Source organism: Myxine glutinosa, chromosome 2 (assembly GCF_964187855.1).
Source record: "Myxine glutinosa chromosome 2, kmMyxGlut1.1, whole genome shotgun sequence".
In the NCBI taxonomy this organism is placed as follows: domain Eukaryota; kingdom Metazoa; phylum Chordata; class Myxini; order Myxiniformes; family Myxinidae; genus Myxine; species Myxine glutinosa.
The window spans coordinates 126,074,894-126,095,590 of NC_136262.1; the positions used below are offsets into that span (position 1 = coordinate 126,074,894).

Sequence of the window (20,697 nt, forward strand, 5' to 3'; positions counted from 1 at the left end):
ACATATACATACAGACAGACATATACATACAGACAGACATATACATACAGACAGACATATACATACATACAGACAGATACATACAGACAGACATATACATACAGACAGACATATACATACAGACAGACAGACATATACATACAGACAGGCAGACATATACATACAGACAGGCAGACATATACATACAGACAGGCAGACATATACATACAGACAGGCAGACATATACATACAGACAGGCAGACATATACATACAGACAGGCAGACATATACATACAGACAGACAGACATATACATACAGACAGACAGACATATACATACAGACAGACAGACAGACATATACATACAGACAGACAGACATATACATACAGACAGACAGACATATACATACAGACAGACAGACATATACATACAGACAGACAGACATATACATACAGACAGACAGACATATACATACAGACAGACATACATATACATACAGACAGACAGACATATACATACAGACAGACAGACATATACATACAGACAGACAGACATATACATACAGACAGACAGACATATACATACAGACAGACAGACAGACATATACATACAGACAGACAGACATATACATACAGACAGACAGACATATACATACAGACAGACAGACATATACATACAGACAGACAGACATATACATACAGACAGACAGACATATACATACAGACAGACAGACATATACAGACAGACATATAGACAGACAGACATATACAGACAGACAGACATATACAGACAGACAGACATATACAGACAGACAGACATATACATACAGACAGACATATACATACAGACAGACATATACATACAGACAGACATATACATACAGACAGACATATACATACAGACAGACATATACATACAGACAGACATATACATACAGACAGACATATACATACAGACAGACATATACATACAGACAGACATATACATACAGACAGACATATACATACAGACAGACATATACATACAGACAGACATATACATACAGACAGACATATACATACAGACAGACATATACATACAGACAGACATATACATACAGACAGACATATACATACAGACAGACATATACATACAGACAGACATATACATACAGACAGACATATACATACAGACAGACATATACATACAGACAGACATATACATACAGACAGACATATACATACAGACAGACATATACATACAGACAGACATATACATACAGACAGACATATACATACAGACAGACATATACATACAGACAGACATATACATACAGACAGACATATACATACAGACAGACATATACATACAGACAGACAGACATATACATACAGACAGACAGACATATACATACAGACAGACAGACATATACATACAGACAGACAGACATATACATACAGACAGACAGACATATACATACAGACAGACAGACATATACATACAGACAGACAGACATATACATACAGACAGACAGACATATACATACAGACAGACAGACATATACATACAGACAGACAGACATATACATACAGACAGACAGACATATACATACAGACAGACAGACATATACATACAGACAGACAGACATATACATACAGACAGACAGACATATACATACAGACAGACAGACATATACATACAGACAGACAGACATATACATACAGACAGACAGACATATACATACATACAGACAGACAGACATATACATACAGACAGACAGACAGACATATACATACAGACAGACAGACAGACATATACATACAGACAGACAGACAGACATATACATACAGACAGACAGACATATACATACAGACAGACAGACATATACATACAGACAGACAGACATATACATACAGACAGACAGACATATACATACAGACAGACAGACATATACATACAGACAGACAGACATATACATACAGACAGACAGACATATACATACAGACAGACAGACATATACATACAGACAGACAGACATATACATACAGACAGACAGACATATACATACAGACAGACAGACATATACATACAGACAGACAGACATATACATACAGACAGACAGACATATACATACAGACAGACAGACATATACATACAGACAGACAGACATATACATACAGACAGACAGACATATACATACAGACAGACAGACATATACATACAGACAGACAGACATATACATACAGACAGACAGACATATACATACAGACAGACAGACATATACATACAGACAGACAGACATATACATACAGACAGACAGACATATACATACAGACAGACAGACATATACATACAGACAGACAGACATATACATACAGACAGACAGACATATACATACAGACAGACAGACATATACATACAGACAGACAGACATATACATACAGACAGACAGACATATACATACAGACAGACAGACATATACATACAGACAGACAGACATATACATACAGACAGACAGACATATACATACAGACAGACAGACATATACATACAGACAGACAGACATATACATACAGACAGACAGACATATACATACAGACAGACAGACATATACATACAGACAGACAGACATATACATACAGACAGACAGACATATACATACAGACAGACAGACATATACATACAGACAGACAGACATATACATACAGACAGACAGACATATACATACAGACAGACAGACATATACATACAGACAGACAGACATATACATACAGACAGACAGACATATACATACAGACAGACAGACATATACATACAGACAGACAGACATATACATACAGACAGACAGACATATACATACATACAGACAGACAGACATATACATACATACAGACAGACAGACATATACATACAGACAGACAGACAGACATATACATACAGACAGACAGACAGACATATACATACAGACAGACAGACATATACATACAGACAGACAGACATATACATACAGACAGACAGACATATACATACAGACAGACAGACATATACATACAGACAGACAGACATATACATACAGACAGACAGACATATACATACAGACAGACAGACATATACATACAGACAGACAGACATATACATACAGACAGACAGACATATACATACAGACAGACAGACATATACATACAGACAGACAGACATATACATACAGACAGACAGACATATACATACAGACAGACAGACATATACATACAGACAGACAGACATATACATACAGACAGACAGACATATACATACAGACAGACAGACATATACATACAGACAGACAGACATATACATACAGACAGACAGACATATACATACAGACAGACAGACATATACATACAGACAGACAGACATATACAGACAGACAGACAGACATATACATACAGACAGACAGACATATACATACAGACAGACAGACATATACATACAGACAGACAGACATATACATACAGACAGACAGACATATACATACAGACAGACATATACATACAGACATACATCAGACAGACATACATCAGACAGACATACAGACATAGACATACAGACAGACATACATGCATACAGACATACATCAGACAGACATACAGACATACAGACAGACATACATATATACAGACATACATACAGACATACATACATACAGACATACATACATACATACAGACATATGCAGACATGCAGACATACAGACACATACATACAGACAGACAGACATACAGACAGACAGACATACAGACATACAGACATACAGACATACAGACATACAGACATACATACAGACATACAGACATACATACATACATACATACAGACATACAAACAAACAGACAGGGGTGAAAACATAACCTCCATCCACCTTCGTTGGCGGAGGAAACTGGTTCTTCACACCATATTAATTATTTGTTCAATTCGGGTAATAATTTATTTCTAATTATTTTACAACCTTCTTTTTCCCTGCCACTCCTCTTTCCCATCCAAGGATGGTGAATATTTGTGCTTCCCTGACCGTCGACCAGCCACACAATATCATTATCTGGTGATCCCCAAACAGCATGTAGGTCAGGCCAAGACCTTGACCCAGCAGCACGTGCCAATAGGTGGGTATTGTACCATTCTGATCCTGAAATGCTCATTGGTTGTGAAGTTGAACTTGAGCCAAATTGCGAACATCTTGCAGTCATAGAGTGTGAAAAAGTTTGAAATACGTGCTGTCTTCATTCTTCATTTTATCATCATGGACTTTTCTTGGTTTGTTTAAAATGAGTGGGAGGGAGCATGGGGTGCAGAGCCAGAGAATACGAGAGTTCAGCGAATTCGGTTTGAGCGAAAATGATCGTGATTGGAGCATATGTGATCACATGACCGCAGGCGCCATCTTGTTATTTATCTTCGCTGAGCGAAACTTGAAATTTCTGTTCATCTGTGTGGACTCTGTCATATTTACATATCTCCATCATTATAATTTGTCATTCTGACATCAGTTTTGGGGTGTAAAAGATGCCGTGCTGTTCAGCATGGGGCAGTTACAATCGACCCGACAGTGGAGGGAAGATGCATCTTTATCCTCATGATCCAGAAAGGAGGAAAATATGGTAAAATAAAAGTTTCTCGTGTGGAATGGAGCCAACAATGACTCGTTTCTGTGTGCGGTGATGAGAATAATTATCTTATTCTTCATAATTATGAATAATTATGTTGACAAGCTGAGTTATAAGAAACCTGAGTTCTGAGTTCTGAAGCCTCTCCAGAACTGCTGAAATCTATCTATCTGGGTTCTTCCCAACATCTTTGTTCCTTTCACATTTCTTTCAATTTTTTCATATTCTCTTTATTCATTCTAATTCTTGCTTCTTCTTTATTTCTCTCTTTCTTTATCTATCTGTCTTAGGAGAAGTGAATTATTGCAGAAAATTTTCTGTATAGGCTCATTGGCTGAGCCTGGGTGGGTTTGAGGGTAGAAGAGTAGCGGCAGAAACCCGAAACCTATCCAGGTTCCTCCTAATGACTCCATGGGGAGGGGAAAGGGGGAAAGGGAGGGGGAGGGGGGGGGAGGACGGAGGGGGAAGGGAGGGGGGAGGACGGACGGGGGAGGGGGAGGGAAGGGGAGGGCGAGTCAACAATGACATTGCAGTTCTCATGGTCGGAGAGCAGCACAACAATCGCGACATCGTCCTGCATCTTCGCAAGAGCACGAAGCGGATTTTTGGAGACTCACCGATCCTGTGACCCACGCCCTCCAGTACCGGTGTTGCCGGGCGGGGGAAGGGAGACCCGCACATTCCCAACCCGTACATTCGCCCTCTCGACTCAAGCTCGTATTCGATTCGTATTCGAAATCGAAAGGGGAAAGGGAAAATCCTTCGTATTCGAATTCGTAAACACGAAATATGAATTAAAATTTAATTCATATCGCACAAAATCGACACAAAACACGATCGCATAAAGGTGAAAAAACGCAATGGCTTTTCACCCTGAATTACGTGTAAACGTGTGACGTGTGACGGGATGGAACAGCACGTGATCGCTCTGAGCGAATCAGCGAGCTGCTCGCACTGGCTGAGATTAGCGGGTACTTCGCTGAAATGCGCTGAGGTAAATATGAATAAAAAATATGGATCTCGTCAAATATTGTTTCGGCCATGTTCGTCCCAGGCTCAATGGCCATGTCTATGCCAAATATCAAGCACGTGAGCCTCTCCGTTTCGGAGTCTATCGGTAACATTACACACACACACACGCACACACACACACACATGCACACACACACACAAACTGTGTTTTATATATATATGTTATATGAATATAAATGGTATATGAATGTATGCTTGTATGTTTATGTATGTATGTATCTCTATATTTGTATATGCACCGAACTGTAACGCGAACGGTAACTGTAAGCTGCGCTTCACTTCCGTTGAACTTGGGGACGGTGAGTGAGCTTTGGCGTGGCTCTTCCTTTTGTATGCATTTTCTCCACATATCACACATCTTACACACATATCACTATACATACTTGTCTGGTATACATGCCTCCTGTTGTTTCTGTAGACTAAGAAGAAGACCTTTGTTGGTCGAAAGCTTGCCGAAAATTAAAGATCGACATATAGCTTTTTAAAGATCGACATTTCATACTCTCACCCCGGGAATCTATTTGATTAGTCGTAAACACTTTGTGACTGAAAAATCATTTGGATTAAAAAAATAATAATAACCACCTTTGGAGGCCATTTTTCCCCGCAAAGCGGGGGTTGGCCTTTTTCGGGCACCGTGGTTGTTGTTGTTTTTTGGTCCCCTTTTTGAAGCAATGTTTTACGGCCAGATGCCCTTCCTGCCGCCAACCCTGTTTGTCGCCTTTTACGACAAACAGGGAATTACCAGTGAACTGGTACTCAATTAGCCGACCTCGGAAGGATGACAGGCTGAGTCAACCCCCCTGGCGTTAATTCAGTGATCGACCAGGATTCAAGCCCAGGATCCTAGGATCCTAAGCTGGCACCCTAGCCGCTAGCCCAACACCAGGGATTTGGATTGAATAACTTTAAAAGGTCACCCCCGGGGTCCAAAATTTTGATCGTGCACACCTCTCGTCAAGGAAGGCCACGTATCTGCTGGCCGAGGCAGCTACCAGATTTGGTCATGACGCCAGCGATTACAACATTAATCGTGGGTCCATTCATCGTCAGAGTGAAAACTTCCGTGTCCAGATGGCTGAGCAGTTGAAGACGGAGTTACAAGTGGAGGGTCCGTTAACTGTTCACTGGGACAGGAAACTCATGCAAGGTCTGACATCACGGGAACATGTTGACCGTCTTCCTATTCTTATATCTGGCTCCAGAACAGAACAGCTCCTCTGGGTGCCAAAGCTTTCGTCAGGTACTGCACAAGCAACTGCCATCACAGAATGCCTAAATGAATGGAGAGTGACTGATCGCGTCAAAGCCATGTGTTTCGACACCACTGAGACAAACACAGGTCACCGTGGGGGAACTCTTGTTCTTCTAGAGGAAAAACTTGGAGGAGACCTCATGTACTTTGCGTGCAGACACCACGTCCTAGAATTGGTGCTCGGAGCAGCGTTTGAAGCAACCATGGGGACAGCATCAACTGGTCCTGAGATTCTACTCTTCAAGCACTTCCGTAGTCGATGGCTCTTCATTGACCAGCGACAATTCCAAACGGCGAACACAGATGTGGTCACCAAAGCCGCAATTTCTGAATTCAGAACGGAACTCATTGAGTTTGCTAAGTCACAGGCTCATCAAGTGCGTGATGACTATCAGGAATTACTTAATCTTTCCGTCATCTTCCTCGGTGGAATTCCACACAAGGGCATCAAGTTCCGTGCTCCTGGTGCCATGCACCGGGCTCGATGGATGGCTAAGGTGCTCTACAGCATCAGGAAGCTGGCTCTTCCGTAACCAGTTCCAAATGACAAACACTGAGGTACGCGGAATTCGAGATCCCACTCTCTTTTCCATTCTTGTGTGCATGAAGGTGTGGACAACAGCTTCCCAATCCATTGAAGCATCGCTGAACGATTAGGAATTGATGAGGACGCTCATTCGATATTCGGACAATAAGATCTTTGATGCTACTACGAAGAAGCTAGCTTGCGCACCTATGGTACCTTTCGGAGGAGGCAGTGGGTCTAGCATTTTTTGATGAGAGGATTTCGACGGAAATGAAGTGCAACATGGTCAAAGCGTTGGACGAGGAAGCCCCTGACAGGCCACCAAAACGTCCTCGTATTTTGGAAGCTACATTCCTCAACTATAGCACGGGACTAGTACAATTGGTCACGAAGAACACCCTTGGATTCTTCTCAAAACTTCAATTGTCAAAAGACTTCCTACTCTACCATCCTAGTTCGTGGACGTCAAACCCTGACTACGTGCAATCTCGGGCTCTGGTCTCCAAACTTGCGGTAGTGAACGACAGAGCCGAACGGGCTGTGGCTCTGGTACAGGAGCTAAATGGAAAGTTGACATTGAAAGAGGAACAGTTCCTCGTTCAAGTTGTCACCGAGCACAGAAAGCGGCACCCAGCTCCGAATAAATCAACATTGATGAAGATGTGAAGGAAGTATCAGCGTATGAGCATCGATATGCATATTATTTGCATTTTCCAAAGTTCTACTTTTGTTACTTTGCCATTTTTTAAATGCATTACCTCGTGAAATTATTTTTTTACATTTTTACAATAAATATTATGTTCGTGCAATTTGCGTTTTTTCAATGTCCTACTTACATTATGGTATTTGGTTAAAATATTATTATACGACGGCGAAGCTTACTTGGTTGTTCGGGACGGCGGCATCCTCCCAACACTAAGGCTGGTTAAAAAAAAATGTCCTGTTTATATCATCGCCGCCCGCCCCATAAAAGTAGTCCGCCCATAAAAAAAAATAAAAAAATTCTCGCGAAGTCGGAGTTCCCGCTCAGTGGCAAACAGGTTCGAATTTTGTATGTGCTCGCGTACAAAGCCAAGTCTTTGTGTATGTGCTCGCGTACAAAGCCAAGTCTTTGTGTATGTGCTCGTGTACAAAGCCAAGTCTTTGTGTATGTGCTCGCGTACAAAGCCAAGTCTTTGTGTATGTGCTCGTGTACAAAGCCAAGTCTGAGCCAAGTTACATGTGCGCGACAGTTTGAAAGAAAATGGCGTTCGTTGTTTGCCAAATTCGGCGAACGTGGTGTTCTAAAGGCCTGGGTTGGTGTCAAAGTGCCAGAAAATATCACTCTGGACGAACTGTATTATGAGCTCGTGTCAGGAACGCTTGATGGTAAGAAATATAACGGTTTTAATGTACGCTGTTGTTGTTGTTGTTGTTGTTGAATATTTTATTGTGCGGGTTTTCCCCCTCGCTCGCCATTTACATGGACCGCTATGAAGACCGCTATGCTGGCTATGAAGATGTGTGCTATTTCTGTGGCTGTGTTGAGGAGCTGAGTACCACAGATGAGTCATATCCGATATGCAGTACTTGCGGTAAGAGTCCTTTTGCCGAGAAGAGGTCCACTCGGAAGTTCAAGAAGTAGTTGGTATTCTGAAGGAGAAGCCAAATATCATCGGCAAACGGGAGAGCCTCACGTGATAATTATTGCTGTGGATTTCGTCAAAAATGGAACGAGCGCTACACTACATGTAGTAGTAGGTGATGATAGATACATGAATAAACGGCAACCAACATTCTCTTGGTGTTGAACTCTACTCAACATGTACGAGTGCTATATAAATAGCAGTAGCTGCTGATTGATAGGTGTATAAACACGAATGTGGAACGCTGGTCAGTAGCTGCTGATAGATAGATACATCTATGATTGCTATAATATCAGTAGCTGCTGATAGATAGATACATCTATGATTGCTATAATATCAGTAGCTGCTGATAGATAGACATATAAACGCGAATCAGACATTCTTTTGATGTGGTTTATGTCCTCTTCCATGTCTACCAAACTGCTCAATATGCATGTACCGGCACCATGAAGTGATATTTCGTGGCGAGGAATTCTAGTCAAATATGTATGAATGCTATGGCAATAGCTGCTGATAGATACATGTATGGCAACCGGACATTATTCTTAAAAGCCGAAGTTTTGGTCTACCATTGTTATATGTATCAGCAAATATTAAAAGTAAACAGAACTCAATGTGACAAAGGTTTCTTTATTTTCTTTATTTGAATCGTATCAGTGCGTACATACTGTTACAGACGTGGCTTAGATGTTATTTACCGAGCGGTTTTGGTATGACCACGTCTGCACAAGTTACCCGATTATACCCGAACGTTGACTAATCGCGCTACGCTAGATCAATGAAGGAGAAGACACACAGCTGGGATTCAAATGACACGACACCAGGGTTCAGTTCTCAAGACCTCCGGAGGAGGTTATATTGTTACGGAAGGTTAGATTACAACTACAAGAGGGACAGCATAGTAAGATAAGCACTTAGACACACTCTTATATTATTCCCAACAGACGACAGATAAACGGGACAAAAGGCTGACTCACACGGGGTTTGATGGCTAGGAAAGGCAGGATCGATGGCTCCAGGTGCACCTGGGCTCAAAGGTCAGAATCGACTCGGTCCGGTCCAGAGATGCGGGGAGGTATTCGGCGCTCGTACGTGGCAACTTCTCTCTCCAGGCTGGGGGCGCATCTGACGTCACATCCGGGGAGTCGCTTCGTATATCCGGCGGGGAGTGACACGCCCTCGGCTCGTTAGCTCCGCCTCGTGGAATCGGCACGTTGCTTCTCATTGGGTGCGTGCGGGGGGTTTACCAGGCTCCGCCCTTGACGGGGGACTGACAAGGAGCCCCTTCGTGGTAACCCCGTGGAGCGCATGGTCCGGCGCGCATTGTCAATGGCGGCTAACCGAGCCGGTGTGATGACGCACACTCCCCCCGCGCAGCGTCGTTGTTGTTGTAATTGTTGTTGTAGTTGTAGTTGTAGTTGTAGTTGTAGTTGTAGTTGTTGTTGTAGTTGTTGTTTGGGGAAGAAGATGGAAGGAGGTATGGGAAAGGTCCTAAACTCACTACTGGTGCCATATAATCACATTCTGGTGCAACGAAGAGTCATAATTAATGGAAAGGAGTCCTTAACTGACATAGACTAAGAATAACTAGCAAGATGTCCGAAAGTTGTCTACGTGAGATGCGGTGGACCTGGGCACGACATTTAATGGGGGAAAAAGGGGAAGGTCGGCTCTACTGATTGTTGTTTACAGACAATGGGACTAGGGAATGGGGGATTGGGGATAGTTGGGGAGTATTGGGGAAATAGGGGAATATTTACAAGCGGATATGGAGGCCAAATTCCATATTCGCAACAATACGAAGGTTTACTAGTTTAGAAATCATAACATGATTCGTCATATATGTCCGATCAAGTATATTTAAGAAAAAAACATATTGTGCGTTGAACAATCCATTAAAATTTCACTCTGAAAAAAACCCAAAAAAAAAACCCCTCCCTCCCTACCCACTTTTTTGAAAAAAAGTGATGATAAACAGGAAAAAAATTTTAACCAGCCTAAAGGGGGGTAACGTCTAATAAAATACTAGGAAGCCTGCTCTTAAGCAAGAAAAACCCGAAATCATGAAATAAAGGAAAATGGTTATTTGGTTTATTTCCAAGAAGTAGAAAGTGATGTGAACAAACGGACATTATTTAAAGTTGAATGGGCGACCTCCAAATGGTGGCTAATCAGGACCAAATTTCTTCTACGCAGTTTTTACACTAAGTGGAATAATATTACGGGGTGAGACTGAAAATATCCATCTTTTAATTTCCGCCCACTATTACTGGTGGCACCCTAATTATATATATATATATATATATATATATATATATATGTATATGTATATGTATATGTATATATATATATGTAACTTATTTATTTATATATATATATATATTTATTAACCATAAAATAACCATATTATTTAGGTCCTCTACCCTAATTATATATACTAGGGCATGCCCGTACTATATATATGCCCGTACTATATATCTATCTAAAATTATATCCCCCCCCTCTATTTACATGAAATGGTTTGGTCCATTCGCAACGCCAAAGCGAACGGCGAACGGCTTGCGAGTACAGTGACAATCCCCCCCCTCTATTTACATGAATGGTTTGGTCCATTCGCAACGACCACAGAACCCCCCCCTCTATTTACATGAAATGGTTCGGTCCAAAGCGAACGGCTTCCGGAGTTTGGTAAAGAAATCGCCATCGCGTACACAAACGCGCAGGAAAGCGAATGAATCGCAAATTCGTTTTTATTAGTTTTAAAACATCGTTTAACGCCAACATAGCGCCAACATAGTTTGCAAACGTGAAATAAATGAATACGCTCTCAAATGTGCCATCCGAGGCAGAGTGTGTCCGCCACGTTCGGCACACGCGCTAGTTCGCTGCTCTCTGATTGGTTGAATCGTTTTTTGGACATCGCTCGGTAAGTAATTGTCCGATTAATATGAAACCTTGAAAAGGCACATCCTCGGGTCCCCAGCAATATACCTGGCAAGTTTCAAGTATATCGGACCCGTGGTTGTCGAGAAACAGCGGTCACAGACAAACAAACACACAGACAGACACACACACACACAGAGATTACTGGAATTATAGATAGATATATTGTTACGGATCTCTACGTCGGCCTTTTTCCCCTTAGGAAGGGGGGATTAATCCCCTTGTTTATGACTGACCGACGTGAGTCCTGAAGTTGCTCGGCTCCCTCCGGAGAGGCAGGTGAGCAACCCCGTTCGCGACCGCGGACAAGATGTTAATTGCCGAGCGGATTAGCAGCCGCGGCACGAACCATTAGCAAGTACTAGACCCGATTCTTGAACGTTGGCCAAATCGTGCCACAGGTATTCAATTGGGAAAAGACAAGGACGAACGGATGTGAGGAAACCAGAAGGTAAGGAAGAACAAATATGATTTATTACGAACTATTATGTACACATCAAAAGGAACCAAGGAGAAGGAAAGAAACGAAAATAATTTACAGAAGGATGGAAGGACCAGAAGACACAGTGCAATTTCTAGCTTACCTATTCAGTCTTACTTAACCCCAGGACAACATAAAAGGCGGACGACAATCAGACTTACACGGGGGATGATGATAGGGATGGCAGGAAGGAGAGGAAGGTTCAGCTGGAGCAGGAGAATGGTCGGGCCGGGAGTGAGCAGCCGCCGCCCGTCCTCAGGCGTGTTCGCCCGGTGGCGTCGCTTTGTAGCCGCGGCCGAAACCGCTGTCAACGCTCAAAGCTGCGGTGGTCAAAGCTGCGGTGGTTCAGCTCCACGCTGCTGCTCCTCCTCCACTTGGCTCAACTCCACTCTCGGTGGACTGCTCTTCCTCCACTGGGCTCAACTCAACTGGTGGACTGCGGTACTCAACAACTCTCTGACGCATCTCTCTTGTGGGGCGTCACGTGACGGGTTATATAGGCCACACCCTCGAATCTTCGCGAAACCTCCCCGATCGTTCTTTCTCCGCCCTCTCAAGCCAAACCCCTCGTGCTTGGTTGGTTGGTCGGGGCTGGCTCACTCCTCCTTCCGATGACGAGGGCGGAGACACGCCTTTCTTCTCCGAACCGACCGCGTGTTCAATGGAGGTTTTGGGATGAAGAAAACCGCCCAATGCAGTTGGCAATGGAGGCTTTGGGAATGGAATGGAAGGGAATCTGTCTTATTTCAATTCGGTGCAATGCAGTGTCAACTAGTGGGAACAGCCTTAAACTACATAGAACAAGAAATAACTTGAAAGGTATATGATTTGCTACGTGCGTGTATATGGACTAACTAAGAGCACGACCTTTGACCTTTACACACAAAACGGAAATATTTACAAGGAATCATTACACTACTCAGGGTGATATTTACAACAAAAAAAAAACAGGATTCTCAAATCCACAACTATATATATATATATATATATATATATATATATATATATATATATATATATATATATATATATATATATATATATATATATACACACACACACATAATTTCAAAACGCACCTTGTCGCAAGTGTGCTACACTGACCTCCCATGCCTTGAGGATTTTGACTGAAGACCCGGTCAGCGAGGCACACTTGTCACCAGGGCCTGGTTGCTGGAAACTATCCTGTGGATAAATTTAATTCTCCGGATATGCGATTTATCCACAGTATAGGCTTATCTGGGTTCTTGTAACCGGGCCCAGGTGTGTTTTGAAAGTGCTTGTGCTGGTGCTACCAGTGACTCGTAGGAAAGACTTTGTGGTGACCAGGAATAGGCTGTTGACGCTTGAGAGACCATCATGGACAGATGGCTTGCAAGCCATTTTGCCAAGCTATATGGTATGGATTGTGTGGCACCCATAAGTTAGTGTTTGTAAAAAATCACTTCAGCATTTGAAAGGAAGGGTGGAAGATAGATTGAGAAAGATGAATGTGATTGTATTTGAGTATGCGTGTGTCACGTTTGGAGTGAAAGGGTGTGTCCAGAGGGGTGAGAAAGAGGCAGAGGGAGATCCAGGAGCTGAGAACTGAGTTGAAGAGCTTGAATTGAAGAGGGTGGTGAAACATTAATAATTAATATATTGATACTTTTACTATAGTCTAGTAGGAAGACTAGGTCCCCCTGCACCCCCCGGAGATATACTTCTAATCAGTGTTTCTAGATTGGAAAAAATGTGTAGAAAATGACTAGCTATGGCCCCAAGCTGAAAAAATGTCCCACATACCATTTTTATGCAAATTACTGCTGCCATTATCAAAAAAACGATTTTTGACATATCTCAGCCAATATTGCAGATAATTGAAAAATGAAGGTGTCTAGACCCATGTTTTGAAGGGCATAGATCATGATAGAACTATTCATAACATGATTACATGTGTCTATGGTATACTAGTATGCATATTAATGCTGTAATTACAAAATAATCAGTTTTACAAATGATAAGGATACGTTAATACTGCAGATAACTTAACATGGTACATAAGGGGTCTAAACCCAGGTATTTTCAAGGTTAAATGTCAACAAGATGCTCCTGAGTCTTGCATAGGGGCGGGACATTGGCAGTAACATTGGTACCACTCAACTTTTCTTCCCACCATTGACTTTGTATTGCGAGAGATTTTCACTTGCTTATTTAAAGGTTTCTCACCCAGCCCACGTAAAATCTACCAACTCCTGCTGTTAACTCCCAAACATATTTTTTTATGTTATCCAATCACAGTGCAGAAATGACAGACTAGAGATCCAAATTAGTGCTGCTATAGCTGCCATTTTACATTTCCATCCATGTAACATGCGCGCTCGCGCGCTCGTATCAATTGGTAATGTCGCGCGCTCGTATCAATTGGTAACGTTGATGTTATTGAATACCTCAGTTGAAAGTTCAGTCTTCCATTCCATCTGTGTGTTGTTCTTGGTATTCATCCTCCAATCTAGCCAGGTAAGATGCTAACTATAATGTTACTCACACTCTTGACTTCAGTTTCTGCATGAAATCATAAACAGGCAGAATAACAGCTGAGCCAGCTAGCACCATGTTAGCTAACGTTAAAGCTAGCCTCATCTATGTACAGTATGTTCCTAATGTCGGTGTAACTTAAACTTTTGTTAATGCCAAACATGAGACATATCTGTTGACTTCTGTATATGAATTGAACCAGAAAGAGGCACGACAGCTGAGCTAGCTACAGTAACTTAGCACAATGTTTCATTGGCCTAGATAGCTAACGTTAGTGTGGAAGAATTTAGATGTTTTAGCTATTAGCACTTTTGATGCCACTAAACATGGTTTAGTCAGCTAAAAAGTACCCTAGTGTAGAACATGACTCAGAACCTCTGTTACCTCACTGAAAACTCAGAGCCTCCTTTCACAGGCACTTTTAACATCATTCGTGATTTCTTATTTGTCATTTAACAGTGATGGTAGACATCGACAGCAAGCATGCCCAAAAGAAAACGGAGTGTAGAACCTGCAGCCCAAAGCTCTCCTCCTACATGCATCCTTCATGTACCATCCATGTCTGATCATGGGGATTTCACGCCCCTCCGTAAAATTAAAGGATCTGCTTCAGAAAAACTGCAACTGCTTCAAAAGATCCGGGATAGACGTCTCAACCAACCGCATGACTCCCCATGTCGTATGCAATCAGTATGTGATCAGATCCCGGCAACTCTTCCTGATGACCTAGAAAGAGTAGGATATCACAGCAAGTGTTATAAGCACTTTGTCCGCCACTTTCATCGTCTGGGAGATGATACAGAACCAGGGCCATCAACCTCATCATGGCATCACTCTCCTCGTAAACCAGGAGGTTCTGCTGAACCCATCTTCCCGCCAGAGTGTATATTTTGTGAGAAAGTTGAGACCAAAGATGCTCATCGCAATACTGAGAGGCCTACAACCTTCCCATCCTTTAAAAACAAAGAAAATGCATGGGAGCAAATCGAAACACGGGCTGAGAAAATGGGTCTCTATCGACTCCATCGAAAGGTGAAAAACAAAGACCTCTTTGCATGTGAGGCCAAACACCATCCGTCATGTTTTAAAGCTTTCCGCACAGCATTCTACAACTATGAGCGTGCGATTCACAGAGCCGAAGCACCAAAGGAGCAGGCTTGCATGTCAGCCGCCCATGAAAAGGCATTCAACTCAGTACTGGAACACATTCAAACCCAGGTCATCCAGCAGAATAAAGTTCTACAGCTTTCTTCCTTGCGCTTGCTCTATGTCGAGGAACTGAAACTGAATGGATATGAGAACTCAAATTATCGGTCAGAGAAACTACTGAAACGCCTACAGAATGACCCAATCAAGGAGCATATCCACTTCACGAAGGTTGATCTTGACAAATGTGATGTCATTTCTTTCTGGCTTGTGCACAGCTCAAACCATCCTGAGTCAATCAAAGCGCAGGAAAGGCTGAGGCGGGGCAGCTCAGAGAAGATCATTCTGGCTGGACCAGCAACCAGGAAGCCATATGACTTCAAAATGTTCCTTGCAAATGACGACAACAAAAAGCAGATGTGCCAGCTTCTTCTGAAAGTGTGGAGTGGACAAGAGGCAGCTACCAGGCTGGAGAGAACAGAGATGGCTGTGCTGATCGTGGAGGGGAAGGCCCACCAACTTGCCTCAACGAATGGCAAGGTAAAATTGAAAGCCCTTCGTGAATGGCGATTCAATTTGTAATTTTTCCTGAAAAAAAGGTGATTACCTGTGATGTTTGTCTAGATCTGAAACTGGCAGTGACTGGTGATTGAAATGCGGTGCCTTTTTGTGTTTCAGGTCGAGGTACGTGAACTCCCCACGATCTACAGCAACCAGGAAGAGACTGATACCAGGGTGGTTCTGTACCTCCATCATGCTGCTACCATCGGATACAAGAACGCTGTAGTCAGAACACCGGACACAGACATCCTCCTGATCCTGCTCCACCATGCCCACAACATCAAGCTGACGGTGTACCTGGATACAGGGTCAGGGAAGCATCGCCAACTTGTCAACGTCTCTGAGCTGGCAGAATCCCTGGGAGAGGACTACTGTGCCACTCTCCTGGGGTACTATGTGTTCAGCGGAGAAGACTGCACCAGTGCCTTCAAAGGGAAGGGAAAAGTCGGGCCCTTGAAAAAGCTGGAGAAGAATCCCAGGTTTCACAGGGCATTCGGTGAACTGGGTGACAACTGGGATGCCAACCCTGAGGTGGAGAGGCAGTTAGAAAAATTCACCTGTGTGATGTACGGCCAGAGTCGCGAGTCATCAGTGGACATTGTCCGTGCCAAGCTGCTACGAAAAATGGTGGGAGAGGACAAGACCCTCACATCCAAGTCCAAGGTTGATCTGGCTCGCCTTCCTCCATGCCAGTCTGCCCTGAAGCCGCACATCCAGCGTGTGAACCACCGCGTAGCATTGTACAAAAGAGCCGATCAACCTATCATCGAAAAGCCAAAACCTTATGAGGAGCAAGGATGGATAAGGACTGATGAAGGACTGTTGAAACCAATGTGGTCCAGTGGTCCCATCCTACCAACCTCACTGGTGGATCTTCTGAACACAGGAGAGCACGAAGAGGAGGAGGAAGAGGAAGGAGAAGAAGAGTTTGACTCTGACGATTTCGATGAAAATGATGATGACTGACTCAGTGTAGAATCACTAATGCTAATGATGTTTATCTAAAACAAGCAAGAGAAGAGTGGTCACATTGAGTGCTAGGACTATTTTGACAGTTGTAATATTCAGAAAAATAAAACTTTGTGTTAACGTCTGTGTAGACGGACCTTAATATGAGTCTATTATTTCGTAAAACTGTGATTATTTTGTAAATAAAGCACTAATTAGCATACTAGTATACCATAGACACATGTAATCATGTTATGAATAGTTCTATCATGATCTATGCCCTTCAAAACATGGGTCTAGACACCTTCATTTTTCAATTATCTGCAATATTGGCTGAGATATGTCAAAAATCGTTTTTTTGATAATGGCAGCAGTAATTTGCATAAAAATGGTATGTGGGACATTTTTTCAGCTTGGGGCCATAGCTAGTCATTTTCTACACATTTTTTCCAATCTAGAAACACTGATTAGAAGTATATCTCCGGGGGGTGCAGGGGGACCTAGTCTTCCTACTAGACTACTAACATATTGTGAATAAAGTTAAAATATTGCCCCCTTTGTTATGACACCATTACATGTTATCAAAGATGAAGATCATGACTTTTTATCACTCACTACAGTTACATTTTTTTTGGATGATTTACATTAGTGGAACGTTTGGTGCACATTGGGAGGTCGGTGCTGGAACAAAAGAGCATTCCTTTTGGAGATGATGTGAGGTACGTTTGCCGTTTTAGTTGTGCACATCCTTTCTCACATACTTATTGCTATTTTCTCACATCCAACTTATTGCTATTTCCATCCCTTTGGCTGTACTGAATGTCCAACCCAAAAGGTTTGGCTTTCATTGGCCACCATTCAACTCCATAGATCACTTGCACTTGCACGTTCTGGCACCGGCAAGTCAAATGGGTCTGTTGCCTCGGCTTGCTTATCGGCCCGGTACCCCTTGGTTTGTTACGGTGAGTATTGTATGAAAGGGTGAGATGGTAAAGTTTATCTATTTTGTCTATATAGCATTCCTGTTAAGAGACTTGATCATCCAAGCTGCATTTTGTTTTTGTAAATTTAAAATGGACAAGGATGTTTTATCACCCAGTTGGGACTGTCTTCTAAAGCCAGCCATACACAGAGGATACGCATTGAAAGAAACACTCAGGAGGCCATTTTGGACCATCATGTTTATTGCCATATTACCACCACATTTGTTCAATCGATCAGTTTATTGCCGAGATTTCACTGTGGTTTGAGGAGGGAGGAGACCAGGACAAGAACATTTGGGTGTGTTATTTATTTGCCTTTTTTAACCTGATGTCATTATCTCATCTATGACCAAGTCGACAAGCTCTTAAAGCCATAATGATGACTATCAGTCGGTCAGAGAGTCCATTAACATTTTTGTTTTTGCCCTACTCCCCCGAGGCAGCTCAATATATCGTTTTGAAACTCCACATGATGATTCATGACATCGATGCACAAAAACGAATGGAGCCATTTTTATTTACATCCTGGTGTTGAGATAATCAACCTGAAATGTAATTTCGTGAATATCACATACAATGACTGAGAAGGAGGTAATGAACTGAAAATCACCCAATGCACCCCAAGTTCCACGCGAAGTATTGACATGGGCATTGAGGAAGTTAGGAGTGGAGGAATGGTTGATCAGAGTAGTGATGGCAATGTACAAAAGAGCGCGCACAGCTGTAAGGACGAAGGACGGGAACAGTGGTGAGTTTGAGGTGAACGTGGGAGTGCATCAGGGGTCGGTACTAAGTCCACTAATATTTGTAGCTGTGATGGAGGTGCTGGCTCAGAACATAAAGGAGGGTTTACCGTGGGAGTTGTTGTATGCAGATGATCTGGTGTTGATTGTGGAAAGTATGGATGGACTGAAGGAAAAGAAGAACAAGTGGAAGGAATGTATGGAGACTAAAGGTCTGAAGGTGAATATAGGAAAGACGAAGGTGATGGCAAGTGGTAAAGCATGTGGTGAGGTGGATAGAACTGGGAAGTGGCCCTGTGCTGTGTGCAGGAAGGGTGTCGGAGTGAACTCCATTCAATGTACAATGTGCGCCGAGTGGGTTCATCAAAAATGTAGTGGTCTGAGTGGGTCATTAACCAGTGTGGCAGCTACATTCAAATGTAAGGTGTGCACAGGGGGAGCTGCAGATGGAGGAAATGTTGAGTTGGATCTTGGAGACGGCATGAAGCTGGAAGGTGTGAAAACATTTTGCTACCTCGGAGACATGCTGAATGGAGAAGGTGGATCAGACTCGGCAACGGTTGCTAGAGTGAGATGTGCATGGAAGAAGTTTCGGGAACTGAGTGGCGTGCTGATTAGGAGGGGAGTGTCGTTGAAGCTGAAGGGAAAGGTGTATGCTGCATGTGTGAGAAGCGTTATGATTTATGGGAGCGAGACATGGGTAATGAACGTAGAGCAGCAACGAAGGCTGGAAAGGGTGGAAATGCGAATGGTTTGGTGGATGTGCGGAGTATCGTTGAGAGAGAGGAAGACAAATGATGAATTGCGAAAGATGATGGGAATAGAGCCTGTGATTGATGCTGTGAAGAGGAACAGGTTGAGATGGTTTGGTCACGTGTTGAGGAAGGATAAAAGTGACTGGTTGAGAAGAGTGATGGAAATGAATGTAGAAGGAAGTAGATGATGGGGAAGACCGAGAAAGACTTGGCTAAAGATGGTGGAAGAAGAAAGGCGGGCAAAGGGGTTAACAAGGAGAGATGCAGAAAATAGGGCAAAATGGAGAAGATTGTCATGGGGACCGCAAGGCTAACCCCCGCTCTAGCAGGGAAAATGGCCTTAAAATGCATGTTGTTGTTGTTGTTGTTGTTGCACCCCAAGTACGACTGCCCTCCGTGGGGAGATGAGTGTCTATTCCACTTGGAACAATTCATTTTTGTTTGCTCTCTGTTTGGGGGGTGGAAGGGTGGGGGTGGTGAAGATGTTTTGGAGGGTGAGAAATTAACAATCTCTGACACCACGCTTGCTTTTTCACGAGACCCCTACATAAACGGAGCAATTACTACACATGTATACAATGAAC

At 42.8% G+C, this 20,697-nt stretch overlaps 2 protein-coding genes across 6 annotated transcripts in view; both read left to right on the plus strand.

Annotated features, from left to right (window-relative positions):
• HINT3 (histidine triad nucleotide binding protein 3) overlaps nucleotides 1-20,697 on the plus strand; it is a 48,057-nt gene that overhangs the window by 12,761 nt on the left and 14,599 nt on the right. For all 5 annotated transcript variants that reach the window (XR_013622356.1, XR_013622357.1, XR_013622355.1 and 2 more), the window contains exons 2-4: nucleotides 3,980-4,097; nucleotides 18,282-18,351; nucleotides 18,468-18,594. Coding sequence is in view for 2 of the 5 variants with exons in the window: in XM_068107193.2 (XP_067963294.1) it covers nucleotides 3,980-4,097; nucleotides 18,282-18,351; nucleotides 18,468-18,594 (315 nt within the window). In the remaining 3 variants the exon portion in view is untranslated. The remainder of the gene's footprint in view (nucleotides 1-3,979; nucleotides 4,098-18,281; nucleotides 18,352-18,467; nucleotides 18,595-20,697) is intronic.
• LOC144890658 (uncharacterized) lies at nucleotides 15,317-17,792 on the plus strand. The gene is made up of 2 exons (XM_078771619.1): nucleotides 15,317-16,663; nucleotides 16,802-17,792. The coding sequence occupies exons 1-2, from the start codon at nucleotides 15,461-15,463 to the stop codon at nucleotides 17,648-17,650; spliced, it is 2,052 nt and encodes a 683-aa protein (XP_078627745.1). The 5' UTR covers nucleotides 15,317-15,460; the 3' UTR covers nucleotides 17,651-17,792.